A 25,543-nucleotide genomic window follows, 5' to 3' on the forward strand; every position below is an offset into this window, starting at 1 on the left:
ATCTAGTACAATGGGGCCTTGACGCCTGATCAGGTCCTACCACAACAGAAAGAAAAACTCCTCTAACACACGCTTTCACCCTTAACTCTCTTTTAACCAAGAGCCTTACTGGTGAATCTCCGCAGGTTTATACCACCAGCTTCAATTAAAGGAACAGGCCATTTCAAAGGGCCCCTTTTAAATCTCTTCTTGCAGGTGTATTTTAAATGAGGATGCATGTGGGATTTTGTAGATGTGCAAGCTCAGCAAGACTGCACCAGCAGTGAGACCCTCTAACAACTTACGCAGCAACTCAAACGCTGCAACATCAGGCAGCGAAGTGGGAAACTGAAGCTCAGCTGAACTCAGGCTTCCATTCTTCAGGCCTGTAAGCAGCTGTGGCTTACAACACTAGCTCTACCGGGATACGGCTGAGGCCTTGTGAGTGCAGCCCTGCATGCCAGATGAAACACACAGCAGCTTGTAGCAGCAGACAAGGGAGCCACCTGCCCATCTGAAGGACTGGAAGGGAGCTGCTATTTTGCAATTGCTACACAGGAGAGGAGACTGGGAAATAAAATGAAAACGCAGGGGTGCCTGGACAGGGGAAATCCAGCGAGGAATAAATCCAGGCTTTGAATAAATGATAAATACTTTACAGTCACCTGGCACCTTTCAGCTCCGAGCTTGTTACAAACATGAGGGGTGTGGAATTTATAATTGCTCTGTGGAGCAGGAAAATATTATCATCCCCCTGGTAGCTGAGTAAACTGAGACACAAAGCAGCTAGAGACTCAGCTTTCAGACGTGCTGACCATGAGTTTCGGTCAGTGGGAGGTGTGGGTGTTCAGCACTTCTTCTTTTTTTTTTTTTTTTTTAAAAGGCATTAAGGCCCCAATTCTGCAAACACTTATGCACATGCTTAACTTTACCACTATTACTTTCCTTAGCTTTACTATTTACTTACAGTACTAAAGTTCAGCACAGCTAAGTGTTTGCAGGATCAGGGCCTTAGTGACTTACCCAAGGTCTGTGGAAGAGTCAGAAATAGAACACAGGAGCCCTGTGATCAGTTCTTGCTCTAATCATTAGACCCCATGGCCCCTAATCTCCTGAAGCACACGCTTTCCTACAGGTGGGAAGAAGGACAGAGGAAAACTACACAGTTCCTCCTCTAGCAACGTTTCCAAAAGACCCTGGGGCAGGATTTCTTCTCACATCTCAAGGGATTTGTCTCACTGACCTCTGCAGCTCATCCCCTCCCCGCTCTTAGCAAGGCTCCACTGATAGGCATCCCCGTACTGGCTTTTCCCCCCAGATCCCCACCTAACCAACGGCAGGGTTCCTGGGCAGGCAGTGAATCCTTGCACAAGGCAATGTGGCTTTACCACTGGAGTGGATTCCTTGGTGGTTCATGTAGGGGGAGCTGTGGCAGCAGAGTCCGGGTGCATCAGACATTTACAGTGACTTGAAGTCTGGACTAGGCGTTCAGTGACCCCTTTCACCCATGCAGGAAAATTGGTTTTCTGGGTTTAAAACAGCTGACATTTAAACTGAGGCCAAAAGGAAAAATCTCCACACCAAAAAAGGCTTACAATGAAATGACAGCCTTGGTCCTGCAGCGTCCTCGTCTTACCTCCCCCTTGGTGACAGTGGTGGGTGTTGCAAAAGGGTGGGGGCAAGGGGGGGATGGAAAAAAAAAGAGGCAGATGATCTTGCACATTGTACTTTACTGAGCGCCTGCCCGCTTGTCCCCCAAGGCTGGCTTAAGCCTCCACAGCCACCCTGTGCCTGCAGGAAGCTGAATGCCACTGGCTGCCTTGGGATCTCTTGGATATTATTAACGAGCCAAACCAAACCAAACCACATCTGGGGAGGAGAAAGAGTGAGGAGAGAGCGGCTTAAGGCATTGGGCATGAAAAGCCCCTTTGCTCTTTGTTCTTTGCAAGGAGAATTAGGTCCAAGTCCCTTTGCAAAGAAATAATAATAATAAAAAAGAAAGAATGCAAAATCCGAGCTGTGCACCCGCCACCCAGAGCAGTTGGGGAAGGGAGGCACTTTGCTAAGGGGGTGGGAGGGATTTGGGTTGTAACTGCACCAATGACGTGCCTATTCAGTGCTTTGCGTGGAGAGCGAAGGAGGAGGCTGGCTGCCTTTAGGACTTTGTATCGCACCCCTTTTGAACAGAGTTGTATCAGTTCAGGGTTGCCAGCGCATTTTATTTTGTAGCAGATGCTAATAAGGAAGGAGGATCTAGACAGCGAGGTTTGCAAGCCCACCCTGGACAAAAAAGAAAGTCATTATGGAGGGCTCAGTCCAAGGTGTCGAACGGATTCTGTGTTGCGCAAATAATAACTGCCCTGTGGGGACAGGGTTGTGAGCCCCCGATGACCGCTGCCCAGAGGAGGCAGATTGCAAAGTAAATAAACACAGGAGATCTCCCACAGCACTACACTCCTGCTCAGATTTGGGTTGGGCTGGATGCTAAGTAGGTGGGCCGCAGCCCACCCAGGCCCACCCATGGCTATGCCCCTGTCATGTGTTGGCACGTGTGCTACATTTGAGGATATTTTGTGTTCCCAAGAGATGATTCTTTGTGCAGGGTTCCAGGATATCATACGAACATAAGAACAGCCATACTGGGTCAGACCAAAGGTCCATCTAGCCCAGTATCCTGTCTTCCAACAGTGGCCAATGGCAGGTGCCCCAGAGGGAATGAACAGAACAGGTAATCATCAAGTGATCCATTCTCTGTCACTCATTCCCAGGCTCTGGCAAACAGTTTATCACATTAATCCATACCTCAGTACCAATACACAGGCTGCCACCATGGAATAAGCCAGCAGGGTCCCGATGGACATAAGATCCACAAGATCTTTCAGGTCGAAAAGAAAGGCCATGGCAGCTGAGGAATGTGGAAAACAGAAACTGATAAGCTTGCAGAAGAGTCACATTATGGGAGTGTCAAATTCAATACAGTTGAAGCAAGACCATTGCTCTGTCTTCAGATCTGCACTGAGAGAAACCCCAAGGACACATTGGGCTTTGCAGTGTCTCTTGTGAAAGGAGAGATGTGACTCAGGTGTAATGAATACATACCAAACTCTTTATTGCTGCTGATTGCCACAGACAGATCCTGTATTTCTCTCTGGTTCCCACACTAACGCAGCCTAGAATGACTCTAAGAGCTTTGTTTGGTCTCCAAAACACTTCCCTCCCACCTTATACTCTGGAAACAAGAACCAGACTGTGGCAGATTGGCCCTCTTCTAATCAGGCAGGGAACAGAACAGACCCAAAGGGCATTCCAGGAGGAATTAGTCAAAGCTCAGTAACTTGTTAACAAATGCTAAGGCCACAGGGCAGATTCCTGACACAGTTACCTACTAGTATCTGCCCACCTCAGGCTGCTAGGTAAAGGCTGTATACAGCTCAAGAGGAGGTGGGGTGCGTAACACAGGAAAGAAGCATTCCAGTCTCTTTCTGTCTGTGACCCTTCTCTGCCTGTAATGTTTGCTCAAGTTTACAAACCCCACAGAGGTTTTAACGTCATGTTGGTAAAAACGTGTAGCAAAGACATGACCGGAGTCCCTGGGACTAATCACATCAGGAAGGGGAGCAGGCCTTGGCCGTGCATTGCAAACTCATTTTTGGGAGGTGTCACAGTGTAAGTTGGGCCTTAAAGAAGAGCTCAGGCCCCAGCTCCTGCTTGTGCTGCTTTTCCTCCCAGATCAGGTGACTTCAGGTCACAGCAAGGCCTGATGGGGAAGAAGGCAGGACAATATAAGGCTCCTTTCTGGTCCAGGAGTGAGCAAGCTGGGGAAGGATTACTGATTTTGTGTGATGAAGGTTGATTGGTGGAGACCCATTGAGAAGAGATACTCTGGTCCCAGTTGGGGGGGGGGGGGTAAAGGGGGGGGGGGGTGAGGGAGGACTGTTAAACCCTGCACCAGGGCAGGATTAAGACATAGGGGCACTACAGGCCTATGCTTAGGGCCCGAGCTCCTAGGGTCACATGATCATGTTAGAGCAAAGCATCATGCCACCCATCCAGCTGGAGGATGGCTATTTCTACTGGCCATGCATCTTGATCAGAAAGTTAAACCAATGCCCCCATAGGAGGCTTTAAAAAGAGCCATATGGAGCTTTAGAAAGGAGACCAGCTAAACACTTGGAAGACACTAAAGAAAAATATTATAAAAATAACCTTAAAGCTGAGACACAGGCTCAGCCCCCACAACTAAGGTCAGAGTTTCATAAGAGCTGAAATGTCCACAGCACCCACATGTGGCGCATCCAGCATCAATTGCCAGTCCCAGCTCTGGGGCTGGGGGTAACGCGGAGACGCATGCACAGAGTTAGTTGTTAACTATTTAGGGAGTTTTTGCTTTTCTCTGATAGCCGGGAGGCTAAACTTCCCAGATTTGTGAGGGTTGGGAGGCAATCTTACCTGCTGTAAGAAACTGGTTAACAAATGCGTAGGCCACAGAGCAGATACCCGACACAGTTACCTGCTCTTATCTGCCCAGCTCCGGCTGCTAGGTAAAGGCTTTATACAGTGTCTGTGGCCATGGTACATAGGCACAGGCAAGGCTACAGCCACAGGGACCCTGAGTTGGGCTTGCTCACCTTCTGCACGAAGCTAGTTTTTTTTAAAACCCACAGCGGTGCTCTGGGACAAGAACAGTGAGTGGAGTACAGTGCTACTTGGCGTGAGTAAGGAAGGCAGTAGTGGGTTCTGAGAGAGACCCCATGAGAAAGATCTATATCCACATACAAAGATATTTTATGTTTCCCTAGTCCTGGGCTATTCAGACTTTGGGAACCCAGAACTAAGTCAGGAAGCCATGCTGTGGAAATACAGAACACAATATGGAGAACTAGAGCTGAGTTGCTGTATTTTCCCAATAGAGGAGCATATTTTTGCTTTCTGTGGATTCATGCAACTCTTGGCACTTACCTGCCACAGCCCCTGAAGTTACCGTAGCTATTGCTGGGGTTTTGGTCCTCTTGCTGACCGTAGCCAAACATCTAAACAGCAGTCCGTCTTCTGCCATAGCATAAATTACTCGAGGCATCGGAAACATGGAGCCAAGAAGGCTAAGGAGAGAAAAAGGCATTATCTACTAGTACAGCTCTCATACTACACACGGGCCGAAGGCAGAAAAATGGAAGTGCGTTCATCGCAGCCCAATAGCGGAATGGCTTTAGTTAACAAAGCTCAAATTCCAAGGTCTTCCCCAGTGCTGCCTCCACTACACAGACATACTACTTACTACTGGGAACAAGACGTCAGATGTGCAAATTTGGATACCTAAAGCTAGCCACTTAGGCCCAGATCCTTAAAAGGTCCTTAGGCACTTAACTCTCATTGATTTCAATGGCGTTAGGTGCCTATGACCTTGGAGGATCTGTGCCCTACATCCAGATTTCGACTCCTGCATGGAAGTGGCCTGATTTTCAGAGGTGAGGAACACCCACAAACCCCACTGGTTCCATGGAGCTGCTCCCACTTACATCTGGTCTGTCTGAGTCAGTCGTGTCTTGTTTCCCCAGGGCTACTGGTAAAGGAGTGCTTCCTTTTTATGTATTCAAGAGACACACCGTTTCAGATGGTCCTTAAGATGGAGATTTCCTGAGTCACAAATGGGAGCTTGCAGCTCTGAAACCAATTCTAAGAATTTGTTTGAACCCTTTGACACAGGGTGAAATCCTGACCCTTTTGAAGTCAGTGGGGCCTGGATTTGACCCAAAGGGCCTGAATCCTCTGGCACTTACCCCAGCATAGATCCAAGTAACATCACTGAAGTCAATGGAGTTACACCAGTGTAAGGGACATAGGACTAAGGCTCTTAACTCGTAAAACACAGAAAGAGGAGACAATGGAAATATAAATCTGCACTGAGAAGGGTACAAGACAATGCATCTCACCTAGTAGAAAGGGCACAAAGTGAGCCAACGGCCACTGCATAGTTGGCACCCTCCCAGCCCACGTATTGGAATGCATTGGGCAAAGGACTGTTTGGATCAAGCAAGTAGTAGGGCATCATGAGCGTGAGAGCAGCTGACACGCCAAAGTAAGCAACGAAGCAGATCAGGAGTGAGGCGACGATGCCAATGGGAATCGCTTTCTGAGGGTTTTTCACTTCTTCACCTAGAACAAAGACAGTTAAGTTACAGCCACAGAAAACAAAGAGACTAATTCAACGAGACTCACAGGCGAGGAGGGGCTTTCAAAGGAGCCAGGGAGAGTAAGGTGGCCAGGTACTAATGACAGTCAAGAGGAGCCAGGTGCCTGCCTGCCATTTATGTCCCTGGAGATCTTCCTCATAATCACTTCCTTAAAGGGAACTGCCAACGCTTTGTGTGACAAGTTTTAGAGTTGAATGTTTGAAAAGAATCATTATCACTACAATTCAGATAGCCAGCATTTGTTCCAAAAGAGGGCTGTGTGCTTCACCCCGATACAGTTGCTCTCATCTTTAATTCAGAGGGGCATCGGGCACTCTGAATCAGGTTCATCTCTGGTGTAAATTCAGTGATTTCAGAGAAGACTTTGGTCCTAGGTGCCCCAGCGGGTCAAAGGAAATGGAAGGTGCTCTACTCCTATCAGGAAGCACTTGAGCTAATTGGAAAAATGGATCAAAAAATTCTCTGTGGAAACTATTAGTCGCTTTCCTTCCACAGGTTCCAAAGGGGGAGGCTGGATTTTCATGTATTCAAAATTTTCTGTGAAAATGTATCCATTTTGGTTTTGACACGTCACAGATTCATAAAGTCCACGGCCAGAAGGGATCACTGTGATCATCTAATCTGACCTCCTGTATAGCACAGGCCATAGAAGTTCCCCAAAATAATTCCTAGAGCAGATCTGTTAGGAAAACATCCCAGCTTGATTTAAAAATCGCCAGTGATGGAGAATCCACCATGATCCTTGGTAGATTGTTCCATGATGAATTATCCTTACCGTTACAAATGTATGCCTTATTTCTAGTCTGAATTTGTATAGCTTCAACTTCCAGCCATTGGATCAGGTTATACCTTGCTCTGCTAGATTGAAGAGATCATTATTAAACGTTTGTTCCCCATGTAGGTACCCACAGACTGTGATAAAGTCACTCCTTAACCTTCTGTCAAGGTTCCTCCCCCACTCTGAACTCCAGGGTACAGATGTGGGGACCTCCATGAAAACCTCCTAAGCTTATTTTTACCAGCTTAGGTTAAAACTTCCCCAAGGTACAAATTAATTTTATCCTTTGTCCTTGGAATATCCACTGCCACCACCAAACTCTAACTGGGTTTACTGGGAAACGCAGTTTGGACACGTCTTTCCCCCCAAAATCCTCCCAACCCTTGCACCCCATTTCCTGGGAAAGGTTTGGTAAAAATCCTCACCAATTTGCATAGGTGACCACAGACCCAAACCCTTGGATCTGAGAACAATGAAAAAACATTCAGTTTTCTTACAGGAAGACTTTTAATAGAAATAGAAGTAGATAGAAGTAAAGGAATCACCCCTGTAAAATCAGGATGGTAGATACCTTACAGGGTAATTAGATTCAAAACATAGAGAATCCCTCTAGGCAAAACCTTAAGTTACAAAAAAAGACACACAGACAGAAATAGTCATTCTATTCAGCACAATTCTTTTCTCAGCCATTTAAAGAAATCATAATCTAACGCATACCTAGCTAGATTACTTACTAAAAGTTCTAAGACTCCATTCCTGTTCTATCCCCGGCAAAAGCAACATATAGATAGACCCTTTGTTTCTCTCCCTCCTCCCAGCTTTTGAAAGTATCTTGTCTCCTCATTGGTCATTTTGGTCAGGTGCCAGTGAGGTTACCTTTAGCTTCTTAAGCCTTTACAGGTGAGAGGATTTTTCCTCTGGCCAGGAGGGATTTTAAAGGGGTTTACCCTTCCCTTTATATTTATGACACCTTCCCTTTGTTAAGCTAAATCAACTAAGCTCCTGGAATCTAATAATATAAGGCAGGTTTTCTAATCCTTTAATCATTCTCAAGGCTCTTCTCTGAACCCTCTCTAATTTATCACCATTCTTTTTTTGTCCATTCTTTCTCCTCTCTAGCCCCCATCTCAGTTTCTTTTATTCATTTTATTCCGGGGGAAATAAAGAGGAGAAAACTCCACAAAACCTACGTTTCCATATTATGAAACCAAAAACTTTGAAAACAAATGTTTTGCCAGAATTTCTAAATTTTGAAAAAAGGCCATTTTTCTAGCCCTCACCCAAAAAACCCCCCAAAAACCCCACCATTAAAACCTGTGACTAGCCAGCTCTCTTGAGCACCTTGTAGATCAGGACCCATGAGGCCAAGAGCCTGTCTCAAGGTCACAGAAGATGACCGTATCAGAGGTGGGGACAGAACCCTGTCTCCTGACCCCCAATCCTGTACTTAGCCCAAAATCATTTCTCCCCACTGCCCCACACTTCAGCATAGCGCACCGCTGCATTTCCTGGTTTCAGCTAGGACTCAGTGCAGTGGAAGCCTATTCTTGAAGTTTTACAAACCAACAGAAAATGGGAAGTCCTGGAATCTCACAAGAATAAAGAATGGACGGGCACCATCTGGATGTGCTGTTCAGTGAACGAAATCAGAAATATTATTTAGTTGCATTGTAGTAGCAACTAGAGGCTCCCAGTCAGGATCAGGGGCTCAATGTGCTGGCAACTGTACAAATCCAGAATAAAGGATATTCCCTGTCTCAGAGTGTATAATGCAAGTCTTAAATTTAGAAAGAATAGGCAAGAGAAGAAGATGGATGGGTGACCCTAAAACTGAAAAGATGAAGTGATTCCACAGGACAGCTAGTGCACAGCATGATTTCCTGATTCAGCTGAAAAGAGGTTTGAGTTATTTGTAAACTGTGTCATGTGAAGTTACTGAGGGCAGCCAAGCTCGTAATGGGAAACAAGCGTTCTCTCACAATGAGAGCTTTCTGCTTACCTGTGGTGGCGATACAGTCAAATCCTACGAAGGCGTAAAAGCATGTGGCTGCCCCCGAGAGGACTCCATTGACTCCAAAGGGCATAAAGCCCCCAACACCACGCTCCAGATCTCCTACCTGGGTTTGACTGAAAAGAACAAGAGATCAGGAGAGGTTCTGCCTCGGTACAGACACCTATCTGAAGTGCGTTCTTGCAGCCTGTAACAGAATCCACCATAACTGGAGCTGGAGGGAGTGTGGTTTCAGGTACACACGATCAACAGACTTATAGAGGACAGGATGGCACGTACTACAGCTTACACTACATAGAGATTTGAGTCAGCCTGTGAACAGCTCGGGAACCCTTTGAACACTCAGCATTTAAGGCTTGTTCAGATCGTCCATGGTTTTCTAGGGTTTATTAACATGGCTGAGGTGGGAGGAGGAGTGGGGAGGAAAGACTGAACTTGGTCTCCTAACATCTCAACCTGGCAAAAAGTTTAAACTTATTGAATTCTGAAAATGGTGAATGGATACAAATGCTCAAAGGAAGTTTACCTACTTTCAGGTCCTCCGTTGATCTTCTATTTTAAACAAAAGTTTATTTTAAATAACTCTGGCCAAAATATGGCCTCATCAGATTTTTATTTTCAAATATTACATCTCCTGCTTACTATTGTAAGGATTTTTAGGTAGGCCCTAAATCCTGAACAGACTTAAACCCATGCTGCATTCTGAGCAGTCCCATTGTAGTAAACAGGGCTACTCTCAGAGTGTGAGTTAAGCACATGCATAGATTGCAAGTGATCAGGGCGCAAAGAAGGTGGCCTACAAATGCAATCATGAGCCACATGTTCTCACACTGGCCTCCAGTTTTGGTTGTGTAAATAACTGTGGGCACAACTTTGCGCCTATAATTAAGGCATTAATAAAAATTAAATTAGGGCCATTAAATAATCTAAACCCTGGATTTGTCAATTCAGTCAGCTATATAGACAGCTAAGTCCCCTAAGCTTTGGAAGCCCCATTACATGTGAAAATAATTTAGACAGTCCAATGTTGATGTTTCTGGAGATGCAGCTAAACTATGCACAAACCCCAGCTCCTCTGGCACATGTCACCAAAATGCAAATCTAATGGGTTAAAAAGCTATAACTACAGTGAATAATTATCACAACATGCAGGGCAATGCTGGTGCTGAGTCATGTTGTGTCCTTTTCTACAGAGGGAATTATTTACCAGAGAATAAGTCCACTATGGGCTGAATCCTGAAAACCAAATGCGGCCCATTAAAGGCCCTACATGCATCTGAATCAAATGGCTGCAATGCAGAGGGGTGGGCAGGATGTGGGGAACCCAGGCCAGGGGCCTGCACCACTCTAGCTTGCTGTAGAACTATGCTTTTTGGGATTTCCCTGCACTCCAGCACAAGGGGCTTAGGTAGAAAGCCAGGTGATCAGTCCCAGGTTTAGGAAAAGAGAGGGATAATTTGACAGTGCTGAAGTGTGCACAGTGATGACAGCGTTACTAGAAGTGGAACGAGCCATTAGCTTCACAGAAAATCTCCTAGTAAATGTACTGGTTTAAATGACTCAAGCTGGGCAACGACCATTTAAATGCCTTCCAGTACTGTATATATGCCCAAGCTATGGTGGAAAACAACTAAAAAACATTTCACTGCTCAAATGATTTCAGAAACTGTAGGATTCATCCAATGTAAGCACTTATGAGATGTTGTTACAGAAACAGAGCTCAACCTTAAATTCCTCATTCAGAGCCGGACCGTGTCCATGTCCCTCTCACCCTCCTAGCAAAGAGATCCTCACAGGGGTTTTCTCCCACAGGGCCTCCCAGCTGTGGTTTTTAAACATGGGTGATCTAGTTCTAGTCCCAAGTGTCTAGTCAACCCTCCCTCATGCAGAGCTCCCACGGACATTCATGGAATTTCTGCCTGAGTGCAGACCGAGTGACCACTTGGCAAAGCCGTGAAATTTGGCCCATAATGACTACACATGAATCTCTGAGGTGGTCCCTGAAAACAGATCGACTTGACTACGCAAACCTGAGAAGAGAAGAAATGCTCTGACGTACTTGTTTCTAGGTGAATCATTGGTCGTGTTATAGATGTCATCGATGGTGAGGTGCCAGTTTTTGACTGATCCCTTCACAAAGCCTGACACCATAACGAAGCCGAGGACGAGAACGTTGATGCAGGTGAATATTTTGTTAACCATTGCAGATTCTTTCACTCCACAAGTTAAAAGCCCTGGAAAAATTACAAAGAACAATCATCGGAGGGGTAGTCGTGTTAGTCTGGATCTGTAAAAGTGGCAAAGAGTCCTGTGCCAGAGGACTCTTTGCCGCTTTTAAAGAACAATCAGACATTCCTTCAACAACAGCACATGGCCCAGCCACAGCAGAGCAAAGGGAAGCCCTCACTTTTTGTGCATGTCTCTCTCACTGCATTACTGTGCTAATAAAATACCATTTAAGTGGTCTCTCTACACTGGAAAGCTGCTAGGTTGAGTAAAAGTCTAATACAAAAAGATAGGGCCCAATCCTGCAAACTGTTTTTTTCATGAAAACGGTCTTATTAAAGTTAATAGGACTGTGCCCTTAGTAAATACAAACTTCATCCAGAGACCACAGATCAGATTAGCTCTAGGCCTTGGAGAAAGCATCACTGGTGGTTTTTGTGAAGTAGCTTTTTGTGGTCATGCAGTCCCTGACTAAAGAGCAGAAGTCAGCAATACCAGCCATCTTCAACACTTCCTTGGGAAGATGGGCAGGTATCATGCCAGTGTAGGGATCAGACAAAGCAGGTCAGTTATCTGACACTTAAATTGAATGAATCATAAGAACGGCTCTACGGGGTCAGACCAAAGATCCAGCTAGCCCAGTATCCTGTCTTCTGACAATGGCCAATGCCAGGTGCCCCAGAGGGAATGAAAAGAACAGGTAACCATCAAGTGATCCATCCCCTGTCACTCATTCCCAGCGTCTGGCAAACAGAGGCTAAGGACACCATTCCTGCCCATCCTGGCTAATAGCCATTGATGGACCTACCCTCCATGAATTTATCTAGTTCTTTTTTTAACCCTGTTATGGTCTTGGCCTTCACAACATCCTCTGGCAAGGAGTTCCACAGGTTGACTCTGCATTGTGTGAAGAAATATTTCCTTTTGTTTGTTTTAAACCTGCTGCCTATTAATTTAATTTGATGACCTCTAGTTCTTGTGTTATAAATCACAGAGGAAGAAGCCATGGGGAAAATCCTGACCCCACTGTAGCCAAGGGAAGTTCTGGCATTGACTTCGCTGTGAGCAAGTTTTCAGCCCATTTCTTAAAAAACTTTCATCTTGAGGAATAGCATGTTTTTAAAAGTGCGAGCAATAACGACAATGAGTCAGCACTCTACATTCAGAATAACGGATTTTGTTTCTCTTTTTCGATCTTTAGCTAATAACTAGAATTCCTACTCCCTTGCTTGCTGTTTAAGAAAGAGGTTACCTGTGTACCAAAATCTAACATGTAGTCTTAGTGATAAACACCAATGTAAGGTGTGAGCAGTGCTTAATTTCTAATGGAAGAGGCGCTGAGGCTCAAGCAATTAAGTGCCAGGGCTCAAGCAATTTTTTCACATTCATAACTGATGCTGCAAACCGAGAGGTGCCGGGGCTCTGAACTGCCAAGGCTAGAGATGCCGGGGCTCAGCCCTGGCACAAATTAAGCACTGGGTGTGAGGAGGGGGAGGGAAACACTGTGATGGGGACCAGGATTTCGCCAACAGTGAGTTTATTTCACTCACAGATGTGGAATTCATAGATTATATGGTGAGAAAGGACCATTGTGATTGTCTGGTCTGACCTCCTACACAACAAATGCCCAAGTTTGTCTTGTTTAAATAAGGAAATAAGCCATGAAATAGGCGGTGGACATAGCAGAAGGTCTAGATAAAGCAGGGTGGGCAACCAGAAAATAAGAAATCAAGCACCAAAAAGGAAGTGATTTCGAGAGCTGAGACAGGCATAAACTACAGGGCATATATACAGTGGCAGAGCTAGTAGAAGGGAGGGAGCGAGGGAGGGACCACGGGCTTTAGGTGCATGTGTAGCTCCTTTTTCACAGGGCTGGAGCAAGAGTCTGCCCTGCGCTCACCTGGCAGCAGCAGCTGGGACCAGCTCCCTGCTTCAGGCACTGTGACATGAAGCAGAGGGTCGCAGTGCTACGTGACCCTGTGTGCCAACACCACTCAGTCAGATTTCACCCGGTCGCCCCTTTGTCATGCTGGGCCAAACCTGAATGTTGCTGTGAGCTCGTGCGCCACGTTACAACGTCAGGAGTGAGGAGCCAGTCCCAGCCTGGGAGCCGGGAGCCACCACGGCTGCGTGGTGTGGAGTGGGCTTGTTCTCCAGCCTGCCACCAATGGCCCAGTTGCAAAACCTAGCTCTGCCATTGCTTACCTGTGGCAATAAAGCTGCTTATTCAGAAGCTTCCTGAAGCTGCCAAGGTTTAGCCTGTTTGCAAAGTTTTCAAAATCAGAAGAGTTTTCCCATGCAGCAGGAAAAAGCTGCTGACTCAGTTTTACTCTCAAATAGCAGTGAGTGAAACTCTCCAGATAAAGAAATGGAAGTAAGCACATACGTTTGAATACTGATCCAAAACAAACCCAAATGGAACCTCAGGGGGCAAATTCTGATCAGTCAGACCACTTTACATCGAGATTAACGGAGTACAGAATCTGCCCTCACATCTTCTAACTCAGAGCTCAACACTTCAAGTCCTGTACATGAGGAGTTCCGATGGACTTCATAGGAGTTCTACACTCATCAAAGGGCTTGCAAGGTCAGGGCTCTCGGCTGGGAACCTCATAAGAACATGGTTCCTTGTGAGAGTTCTGACACTTCCTGCTTCTGATCAGGCCTAAAGTATTGCAAGAAGAGCCTCTGTTGTGGTATCATGGTATCGCCTACCTGCTAGGAAGCATACAGGTGCAGGAAAATTATTTTCTTTTAATTAATATGAAGTTTGACAAAGTTTTGAAAGGTTCAGCTGATATTTGGGTGAAAGTTCAGCTGGGTTTTCGTTTTAATTCCTGCTCTTGTACAAAATACTCCCTGCATTCCGATCGAAAACCAAAGACATATTTTGCATGTTATGGAAAGAGAGAAACCAGTTTATTTTTCATGCAGAATTATTTCTCTTGAGTCCTGCAATCACTGCTGCAAATTGAAGTCCACATATTTTAAAATAAACAGTGAGGCACCAGGGTGTTACTTAGTTCTGTCCTTTCCCCCCACATTTTCCTGGCCAGTGTGCTATATAAACTGGCAGATCATCAGAGTGGGAGTTAGAGTAATAGAACAGAGTCCCCCTGCGATAGTTTAAAAAAAAAAAGCCCTCCATACCTGTCTCAGGGTAACAAATCTCCCTGTCTTACTCTACATGGTATAAAGATTGATTGTTTCCAAGTTTTCCTGTAAACACCTTGAATGCTCCCCTAATGAAAGAGCCTGCAAACAGGACGTGCAGAGTCTGAACTCCAGAGCTGCTAAATAGGTCAATCCGACACTTTGGGCAAACAAAGGAGCCTTTAATAAATTGTCCAAAATAAATGAGGGCGTTTGCTTGTCCACCAAAAGCAAAGAATGAAATTACAGAAAAGGAACGTATTGTCCCAGCAACCTTCCCAAAGGTTTTACCTGTTAAGATGAAGATGATGAACACGGAGAAGATGTCTGGATATTCTGCTAGCACCCCCGGAGCGTTCATGGTCATGTGCTTTTGGCAGAAGCGCTCGATGTGCTTGCCTGTGAGTTCATCAAACGTCGCGCTCCATGCTCTGGCCACGCTTGATGTTCCTACCAGAAGACAGGAAGGATGCAGAGCACTGTTCATGACTAGAAAATATTTCTAAATGAGCAGCACACTGAGTGCTGCATGACAGCAGCAGGGATCAGCCCAAGAAGGGCAGAGCTGACCCCTGCTATTCAGTTAGCAGGGGCAAACAGTGAACCCTCCCCCCCAGGTCCACTTGGAGGTTCGGCTTCTCTACAAACCCAAATCTCAGAAGACAGCCCCTCCTGCAGAAGACCTAGCCTAGCAATTGCTTACCCTCCCCCCAGCAGCCTTCATGCCCCCAAGGCCCCTTGTGCAGAAACCGCTTCTCACACTGGAGTAAACCACTGACTTCAAAGGCGTTCCGCTAGTGTAGACGTTGGTGTGAGAGGAGAAAGAGGCACTAAGACGGGAAAAGGGGGATGAGCAGGTTAGCAGGAAAAGCAAATCACAGGAGGGTATAAGATATACCAGGCCTCCTCCTTTTAAGTCACAGTGTTTCCCCAGTGCTGCCCATCCCTCCCGTGAGCAGGAACAGCTCCCACTGATTGAATGGGAGTTGAAGGAAAATGCAAACTGACCCCTGCTCTGCAATTCAAACCTAGGTTTACAGGGAGATAAAATCTGCTCCGTCACACTGCTGAAAATCCACAGAGACTCTACTGATTCCGGCTGACTCAATGGGAGAGTGGGAGCCAGGTCAGTCCTTAACAGAGAGCAAAGCAGGCCCCATGTATTTCAAACCCAATTCTTGAGCAACTCAGCCACCCCCCAGCTTGAAGCATTGCCTAGGAAATAGAAGCTATCATACAAAATAAGAGAAATCCTGGAGTGCTGGGTAAATTCATATTCAAGTTCTACAGCAGGGACAGAAAAATACCGCACTGCAAGACAAATGCTGAAATGCAGTTCGCAAATTCGGACAAGATGTAAATAACTTTGGAGCTTTTGAAGATTAAAAATCCCTCAACACTCTTTCAACATTGACACTTCCTTTCCTTCTCCTGACTGTCTAACCTCTTCAAGTGCATGCATGTAATGCACATCCAAGGAGCTACAGAACAGACCAGCATTCACATTGGGTTTTATCTAGGGTTTTTTTGTTTGTTTTGTTTTTTAAATATATATCCTCAAAACTGTGGTTTAGGCTACAGAAGTTCCCCATTGCTGACAACAGGTGCAGCTGATCCAATGCTGACCACACTTCAGATGCAAGTGTAGTAGACAGGGACCAACATCGTTCAGTGCCATTCCAGTAGCTGTAGCCAAAACCTGCTGAGACACAATGTAGTCCCAGTGACTTCAATAGGATGAAGTGTAGCAGTAGGTACTACTCCAAGGAGTGAGTACTGGCAGGGTTAGGCCCCACCAATGACCCCTTGTGACTATATAGTACCATTTTTTATAAAACTTTTCACCCTAACAACTGTAATTTTTTCACTGTTAACACTGATATGAAATCGCTCTTACACCTGAAAATGAAATTAATACCAAGAACGAGAATTCTAATTGAAAATACGGGCTGACAAACTAATTCTCACAGATCCACTATTTAGCCAAAAAGACCTGAGTGAAGGTCTTGTGATCATTATAAACTAATACAGCTGTGCAGGAAAAGATAGGGCATAACTGAGTCCTGCAGGGCTTGCCCATATCTCAAGTCCAAGCACAAGGGGCTAGGGGAAAGCAAGCTCCCTTATCATCTGTCCCTGTTTTCTCAGACCCATTTAGCAGGGCATCACCCCCCTCTAACAGACGTTGATGAGCTATAGCCTTGGCCTAGGCTAACATAGGTAGGTCTTTTTGCTCAGGCAGTAAAGGCTCAAGCCACAGGGCCCCAGTTCAATCCCCACAAAGGGGTGGTGTTACAAGTCACTACTCCCTCTTGTGAGCAAGCTGACAAAGAAGGGAATGGAGTAGGGTGACCACCCATCCAGAATTGGGCAGGACAATGCTGAAATGCAGAGTTCAAGTCTTAGTCCTGGGCTGCATGACTCTGGGATAGGGTTGCCAATTTTGGTTGGATGTATCCCCAGAGATTTCATCACATGACATAATCTTTAATTAAAGATTAATATCTTTTAATTCCTGGAGACTCCAGGCCAATCCTGGAGGGTTGGCAACCCAACTCCGGGACAGCACTTGTCCCAGATTCCCTGCAGTGCTGCTCTGTGCCCAAGGCTCAGGGGTGGTGCCAGCCTTTTTCCGGTGGGGTGGGCTGAGGTGGGCCCCCTCTTGCCATGAGGCTCTGCCCCCTGCTCCACCCGCCCCAGGCCCTGCCCCTGCCCAAGCCAGAAGCTAGAGCTGGACAGTAGTAAGCGCTGCCCAGGGAATTCAGGCCACTGTGGGAAGCCCTGGAACTTCCACCTGCCCTAGGCGGTGCACCTTGGCAGGCGGGGACAGGCCCATCTAAGCCCAGATGCTATGATGAACTTTGCTCAAGTGAATGTGTTTGCAGGATCAGGACCATGAGACCCTATCTAGCCCTAAATCCCCCTGACAGCTTCTGCTTTATTGGTGCTCTCATACCGTGGTGATAAAGGCCTTATAAGTACAGTATCTAGATAAACGAGAACTGCTGGACTACAGAAGTCTTCTGTTTATTGCCACAATTAAACCCTGGAGGATGCATCTGTAAGAGGTAAATTAACATTTTTTTATAGAACAAAACACCTTGAGAGGAACCTATTTTGGATATTGGGGGGGGGAGAGGAGGATCAGTTTGTTTGGAGTTTTTTTAAACTACATGTTATCCCCTTCCTGACATCAACCCAATTCAAAAAGAATATCCGAACACTAACTTCTGGGCATCTTACCTGTCACTCTCTCATTTTATACACAAAATCTAGAATGTAAAGAGGTTTCATGTAACATACAGAATGGAATCAATACTAGCCAAGACAAGCAGCAATTATGTTACCAAGCAAGTCTTTATCTGATCTCCTGCCAGGCACCCTGGAAACCAATCTCAGTTTTAATGGTAATATTTCCCATAAAGTGAAATTTAACCCCTCCGCCCCCCCCAATAATATAATAGCAAATTGTTTGTCATTGTAGCTAGTGGAGTTCTTCCCTTAACTGGTATGGTGATTTCAGCCTGAGCTCTGGCGCCATGACCAGTGGCACCATAATACACTTGAAATGTTTGATAACTTGATTAAATGGACGAATCTTTAATTAACCAAAACGGTTTCTTTTTAAACCTTAGAAGTGTGAACTGAGTTGTCCACTTACTCAGGGCCTGAGCCAAAGCCCACTGTAGTCAACCAGAGATTTTTCCATTGACTTCAAAGGGCTTTGGATTGGGCACTGGACTGAAATCAGCGGAAGTGAGGCACCTAAATATCTGTGAAAATTTGAGCCTGAGTGCTGCAACCCACACTGGGCCCAATCCTGCACCCAGTAAAGTCAATGCAAAATACCTACTGATTTCAATGGAAGCAGGACTGGGTCCTTAATCAGCAAACACCATAGATGCTGAAGCAGTGAGAAGCTGACCCCCCTGCCAGCTGAACATCAGATTTTTCTTCCATAGCAGAAGGAAAACTCCTGATTCCTGGTAGATAGCTAGCAGGGCCTCAAGCCAAAATTGCATAAATCCGTTTAAACTAAAGGAAGCGGGAGTGGCAACCTGGCACTGATCCAAACTGTTAACCTATAATATTTACCAAGTTCACTGAATTTCCAGAAAGAGCTCTGAAATGCTCAGATCTGAAGGCTGCTGTAGGTGCAAGGTATTCTGTAGTTTCTATTTTTATAACAATCTGACTGTGCAAGTGAAAGTTAGTGTACAAATAAGACAGGCATTCTGGATGAATGCTACAGTATTTCCGCATGCCCCTCAGTACTTACCAATCACATAAGAAAGAATTAAATTCCATCCAGTGATGAATGCCCACAGCTCACCCACAGTCACATAGCTATAGAGATAAGCAGACCCAGTCTTTGGAACTCTAGCACCAAATTCTCCATAACAAAGTCCAGCCAACACAGAAGCCAATGCGGCAATCAAGAAAGAGATAACAATCGCAGGTCCCGCGTTTTCTCGTGCCACTGCTCCAGCCAGTATATAGACACCCGCACCAAGTGTGCTACCTACACCAAGAGCTACCAAGTCAAAAGTGTTGAGGCATCGTGACAGCTGGCTCTCTTCTCTGGTCCAGTCCACAACTTTCCGGCGAAGCAGCTTCTTTCCAAAACTGAGAAGTCCTTGGCAACCCATCCTTTTGTGGAGACCTGTTAGAAAGATGCTGCATAATTAGTTAAACCAGCGGTAACTCAGGAAACGTCATCTCTGCATAGTAATACCGTACTGCTCTTGTATTTAAAGAACAAAACCTTTTCACTTTACACCTTTCGACTCTACAAACTGGCTGCCTGGGTCTTCAGAGTTTTATCTGCTTAGTGCACAGTCAAATCACTCCTGCTCGTAGAACAACATATATGTATAAAATACTAAATAAAATTTACAATAAGGCCATGTGAAATTTACATTTCGGATGTTAGGTTATACACAGTGTAAAAGGTGATATAACACTTAACTGAAATACATTTATATTACGAAACTGAACTCATTGCACCAGCTATGAAATCTATAATATCGACCCATGGAACAGAGACATTAGCTGAAGGAACAAACAAATTCATTATTCAGAAGACACTAGCCACACCCTGGCTTAACCCCGTGATATAAATCAATGGCTCTTACTCAGTAAAAATCATTATTACAACTGCAGGAAGAAAGTTTAGGATTTCATACACCCCCCTGTTTAGTGTTTAGGAAAATATCTAAGTCAATGCTAACAGTAAAGCTTTTCATGAGCTACATGAATTCAAACAAGCAGCAAGGCAAATCTCAGAAAAAGCTGCTGAACTGTAGGCGTTCCAAAGCACACAGGATGAGGAAAGTATTTTCTCCCTTCATATAGAAGGCAGAACTCTTTATCTAACTGTATTAGCATGTCAACACCCTCTGACAATTCTCTGAGTTAGGACCAAATGCAAAGATACATCTGCTAGATTTTTCTTCAGACAGATGGCCGTTCACTCCCAAAATCCAGAAGTACCAGAGAACTATAAACTTCAGATTGGTACAGTAACTCCTCGCTTAACGTTGTAGTTATGTTCCTGAAAAATGCTACTTTAAGCAAAATGTTTTTAAGCAAATCCAATTTCCCCATAAGAATTAATGTAAATAGGAGGGTTAGGTTCCACGGAAATTTTTCACTCAGCTGGGCCCTCAAGGGTTAACACACTACTGTTAATGTAGCCTCACACTCTACAAGGCATCACAAATGGAGGGAGGAGACACAATAGACGCATGGCAGTGGCTGCAAACATTCCCTGCCAAAACTGAACAGGATGAACTGAACCCATGCTATCCCACTGTAATGCACCACTCCCTCCACTTTCCAAAGTGCCGCGGGGTGCATGTGTGTGTGAGACAGACATACACCGTGTGTGTGTGTGTGTGTGTGTGTGTGTGTGTGTGTGAGAGAGACGCTCATTGCCCCTTTAAGTACACTAACCCCACTCTAAGTGCATTGCCTTTTTAAGCAGATCAGCAAGTTGAGACACCAGCTGCTGCCAGCAAGCTCCTTCTGTCCTGAGTCCTGTCTCTGTGGAGATGGGGCACAGGAGCAGGGGGGCAGGAGCAGGGGGAGGGGGACACTGACATCAGCACCCCTCTTTCCCCCACCCCCTGCACAGCAAGCAGGAGGCTCCCCGGAGTAGCTCCAAGGCAGAGGGCAGGAGCAGCACTCGGCAGTGGGGTGAGGGACACCTGAACTGTCCAGCAATTGATAGCCTGCTGGGAAGCTGCTGCACAGGGAACTTAGGGGAGCTGATGGGGGGCTGCTGGTCCATCCTGGTTCCAAACCCCCACCAGCTAGTCCAATGGACTGCTCCTCCTGCAAGCAGTGGACAAAGCAGGTGGTTGCCAAACAACGTTATAAGGGAGCATTGCGCAACTTTAAACAAGTATGTTCCCTAATTGATCAGCGACGTAACAACAAAACAAGGTTAACCGGGAAGACGTTAAATGAGGAGTTACTGTATACGATAGCAACAGCCTGAGTATGAAACTCACCCCTGTGCAGAAGGTTAGCACACTCATAGACTTTAAGGTCAGAATCTAGTCGGACCTCCTGCACACTGCAGGCCACAGAACCGCACCCACCCACTCCTGTGACATTCCCAGGCCAGTTCTTCAACTGAAACTCACTAGAGCTCCAGTGTATCCAACAGAGCTATGTGGATTAAAGCCAGACAAGGATCAGCCCCAGAATCCCTTTTAGACTGTGCAATAGCATCTCAGGGAAGTGGTGGAAACCCCTTGCTTGGGATTTTTACATTTGACATCACTTCAGTCCCACTGGCCTTAAGTTGCGTAGGCCTTGTGCTGCCCTGCATTCACAATGAATAGTGATGGGCTGACCCTGTCGGCTAGAGGCACAGCTATCCACTCCCAAAGAGGGATCCAAGTTGGAGCTGAGCCAGCACTGCACTCCCTGTATTCGCAGCACTTGCTTAGCACTCCCCATTGTCACATCCTAGTGACTTCACCAATCAATTACAGAGGGAACAGTGTCTGCCTGCGGGAAGGTTGCCAGAGAGCAGGGCCTTTATGGGGAACAGGAAGGAAATGGGAAAGATGGAGTGCCACTTTTGGGGAAAGAAATATGTATGTTGACTTTGCACCAGCAGGTTCTTTATACCTTAGCCATTTTGTTCAGACTCCGCAAAGCTGCTGTGTAACGTAGAGTAGTCTTCACTCTGCTTTACATTTCAGCAGGGGGATGGGCTAAAGCCTGGTGACCCCAGGATCAGAAGGAACACAAAGGGATTTAAATGAATCTTCACCCCCATTTCCCTCCCCCCAAAAGCTGTATTAGACCCATGGAGCTGGCCATCAGTCTTCTGATCCATGCTTTTTACAAGAGACACTAGCTTAGGCTCCTGCTTCCCTCACATTTGAAATGCTTGATCTACAAGAGGGGCTGGTCCCTGAGCCTTTGGCATAAAGAAGTCTGACAACCTCTTTCACTGACTTCACTGGAATCAGAATTCCACCCACGGGTCTCAAACTCCCGGCCCACGGGCCATCTGTGGCCCTAGAACCTCCCCAATGTGGCCCGCAGGGCTCCAGCAATTCTGGGGCCGGGTCTCTCCCTTGGCCCCGCCTACCGCTCCCAAGCACTCCCCGCACCGTGCATCCCCCGGGCGATTTACAATGGGCCAGGACCCCGCCCACCACCAGCAGCGCAGCAGAGCTGAGCGGCTTTCTGCATGCTCTTTCTGCATGCTCGCTCCACGTGTCTGCCGGCCCCTCCCTGCAGCCCCAGGGCAGGGCTGTGCCTCTGTGGGCTGCCCCAGCCCTGAGCGCCCCTGCGGCCAATGGGAAACTATGGGGGCGGTGCCTGGGGGGCAGCAGCGCTCGGAGGCCTCCCACCCCTCCCCACCTTGGAGCCCCAGGTAAGCGCCGCATCCCACAATCCCCTCACAGAGCCTGCACCTCCTCCCCAGCCCCCAACCTCCCTCGCAGAGCCTGCAACCCCACCTCCTGCCCCAGCCCAGAGCCTGCACCTCCTCCCCAGCCCCCAACCTCCCTCGCAGAGCCTGCAACCCCACCTCCTGCCCCAGCCCAGAGCCTGCACCCAGCACCCAAACTCCATCCCAGAGCCCAACCTCTCACCCCTTCTGCACCCAAACTCCCTCCCACAGCCTGCACCCAATCCCCTACCCCAGCCCTCCTCCCCCACCCAAACTCCCTCCCAGAGCCTTAGGCAGGTGGGGGGTGGAGTTTGGGGAGGCGAAGTTTTGCAGGGTGGGTTCTGGGCTGCATGAGTGATATTATTGGCCTGCTGGGAGCATATGAGGACTGGCACTGGCCCTAAGGTAAAGTGAGTTTGAGACCCCTGATTCCACCCATTCTTATTGGTTTATATCTTTGCTTTATTATTAGAACAACTTTTTAATGCATTTTGCCTTTGTTTCTTTGTGTTCAAAATCAAGTGCATGATTATATTTATGATAAAACAAAGTTCCTGCATTCTTCCTCCCCTTACATTGTGGTTAACATACCTACTATATCAGGTTTCCCCATTAATGACATTTAAGAAAGGAACATCTTTCAGAACAATGCAGTAAGAAGGTGAGAAAATTCACATCTGATTAATAGGAAAAAGGAAAATGTAACAAGCATCTGTCCTGCTAAATATAAAACTCCACATGTAAAATAAGCTGATAAGGTACAAATTTACATAAACAGTGCTATCTCTTCCTAAATAATTACATTTTGTTTCCCTTCTGGAAACAATTTCTTATCTACAGAGCTTTGAAATAGTTCTTGAGAATTTGCTCTCAGAAGTAAACTTCAGTGTGTGTATGAACCTAAATCAAAGTGGATTATGCAGAAGGTGGAATGATCTACAGAGCAAGAGAAAAACTGCATTCATGTATAATAAAGTCGCCAAGCACACTTTAGCTAAATCTTCAGGCACCTCTTTTAAGGAAAGAGACAATGAGCAACAGAAGATCCCGTGGATCGTTCTATATTTGCTGTTGAAGAAGGATAACGGGAGCAGAAGGTTTAGACTTGAATTTATTTTACTATAATGCATTATACAAAAGAAGAGTTTGAGAGTTATCTGCACTCAGTGCCATCTCTCATCATACTAGAGTGCAATCCAATGAGCAGTTTCAGTTCTCCCTCAATGTCCTTTTATCTTCATCAAATGACTCCCCCAACATAGCTATAAACATGAAAAGATATCACTGGGATTCATTACTAATATCCAAGTAGAACAATCAGCTTTACTTGTGCAAAACAATTGTTTTTGACAAACTGTGGCATTACACCTAGGGTAAGTTTGGCCTTTAGTCTTTTAAAAATAGGCCTGCTTCTTGGGCCTGGTCTACGGGGGGGGGGGAAGGGGGGAGGGGAGAGAATCGATCTAAGATACGCAACTTCAGCTATGAGAATAGCATAGCTGAAGTCGACGTATCTTAGGTCGACTTAGAATCACTTACTTCGCGTCCTCGTGGCACGGGACTGACGGCCGCCACTCCCGTGTCGACTCCGCTTCCGCCTCTCGCCATGGTGGAATTCCGGAGTCGACGGCAGAGCGATCGGGGATCGATTTATCGAGTCTACACTAGGCGTGATAAATCGATGCCTGATAGATCAATCACTACCCACCGATCCGGCGGGTAGTGTAGACTTGGCCTTGAACAAGCACTCATTAAAGAAGCCTATTTTGATGTGGCACTCAAATAATTACTCCTGGTGGAATTCTGGACCAAAAAAATTAAAAGTTCTCTGCACAATATTTTAAAATTCTGCAAATTTTATTTGTCAAAATAACACAATATAATCACACCAGTTTCAATTATTTTTGGTCATTTATTTCAAAATACCTGTCAGCAAGTATGTCTGTAACAATACAGACGACAATAAAAATTCAGGAACTGTTTTTTGACAAATAGATTCCTTACTAGGCATATTAATACAGAACTTGGAGTAGTAATTTATTTAAACTACAATACAGAACCACGCCTCAGAAGCAGTGCAAAGCCTTGGGGGAGACAGGGGTAACAGAGGAGCTGAGGGAGAGGGAAGTAAATTGCTGGGAAGGAGACTGGGTGTGAACTTGGAGGGTGGTTAGGTATGGGTGGGAAAAGTTGGGGGGACGGGGAGCGATTGTTACGGAGCTTCCCCCATGCAGACCCTGGCTGACCCCTAGCCTCTCCCATTCAGTCAGGCACATCTGCCCCTGTCCCCATGTGTCTCTGTACCCTCACCCAGCTTCTCCTTTGTCCCTATGTCTCCCTGTACCCCCTCCCCAGGCTTCATGTGTTTCTTTGCCTCCTCCCATCCACTCCCATCCCTATGTAGCTCTGCACCCTCTCCCTGTCCCCATGTGTCTCTGCACCTCCCTCCCCCTGTAGCTCTGTGCCTCCACTCCCATTCAGCCCCTGCCCCAGTCTGTCCTCCCCCACTAGCCCTTATGAGCCCCTGTCTGACCCCCCCCCCCCCCCATGCTGTCTGTCTCCTGACCTGGCTCTGCAGGCTCTTTCTCTTCCTTAGCTGGCTGTGAGCTGCAGCTTTGTTCTATTGCCACAGAGTCCTCTGGTGGGAAAAATGCAGAACTGCAGCAACATTTTGGCAGAAGCTTTTTTCTGTGCAAAAAATTAGAAATCTGCGGGGCTCATTAATTATGTGTGTGTGCAGTAGTGCAGAATTCCCTGAGGAGTAAAATAATGTATTTATTTGACAGAACTGTTCTTAAAAGGCCAATTCTACCATCTTTACTTGTGTTAGTAGCACCTGTTGAGGGCCTATTCACAAGAAAGAAAGGTGCTATTCAAAAGGTGTATGGGTGGCAGAATCAAGCCCTTAGCATTTCCATTAGCCCCACAGATGTACACTAGACACTGTACAAAAGACAGGTGTGCCAGATAAATAGTGGAATACATGCCTCAGACAGCTTAAAGTCTAAGACCACAAACTGGAGCCACACAAGGCCTAGAGACCTATACCACTCAGCAATAGAGTGACTAGGGGTCATTGTCATTGGAACAGGTCAGTAACATTTGGAATTTAAGATGTTTGGCCTCCCTGGATTCCTGTGTGAAGTATGTCTGCTTGGTTCAAAGAATATGTATCCCTTCAAGAATTCTAGCTTTTGAAAGACTTAAGGGGCTCTATGTAGTTAATACACTGGTCAACAAATCACACAGGTGTGGAGAGAGACAATGGAAGAGAATTTCTACCACGT

General features: G+C 46.2%; 1 protein-coding gene across 3 annotated transcripts in view; it reads right to left on the reverse strand.

Moving 5' to 3' along the window:
• Window positions 1-25,543, reverse strand: part of SLC7A1 (solute carrier family 7 member 1) — a 58,111-nt gene that overhangs the window by 10,590 nt on the left and 21,978 nt on the right. For all 3 annotated transcript variants that reach the window (XM_007064781.4, XM_043531362.1, XM_043531366.1), the window contains exons 2-8: window positions 18,618-19,001; window positions 14,630-14,788; window positions 11,019-11,193; window positions 8,948-9,075; window positions 5,910-6,132; window positions 4,939-5,078; window positions 2,782-2,884 (exon numbers count right to left, since the gene is read on the reverse strand). In XM_007064781.4, coding sequence (XP_007064843.1) covers window positions 2,782-2,884; window positions 4,939-5,078; window positions 5,910-6,132; window positions 8,948-9,075; window positions 11,019-11,193; window positions 14,630-14,788; window positions 18,618-18,987 — 1,298 coding nt within the window. In that variant the 5' untranslated portion in view covers window positions 18,988-19,001. The remainder of the gene's footprint in view (window positions 1-2,781; window positions 2,885-4,938; window positions 5,079-5,909; window positions 6,133-8,947; window positions 9,076-11,018; window positions 11,194-14,629; window positions 14,789-18,617; window positions 19,002-25,543) is intronic.

This window comes from Chelonia mydas, chromosome 1 (genome assembly GCF_015237465.2).
Source record: "Chelonia mydas isolate rCheMyd1 chromosome 1, rCheMyd1.pri.v2, whole genome shotgun sequence".
In the NCBI taxonomy this organism is placed as follows: Eukaryota; Metazoa; Chordata; order Testudines; family Cheloniidae; genus Chelonia; species Chelonia mydas.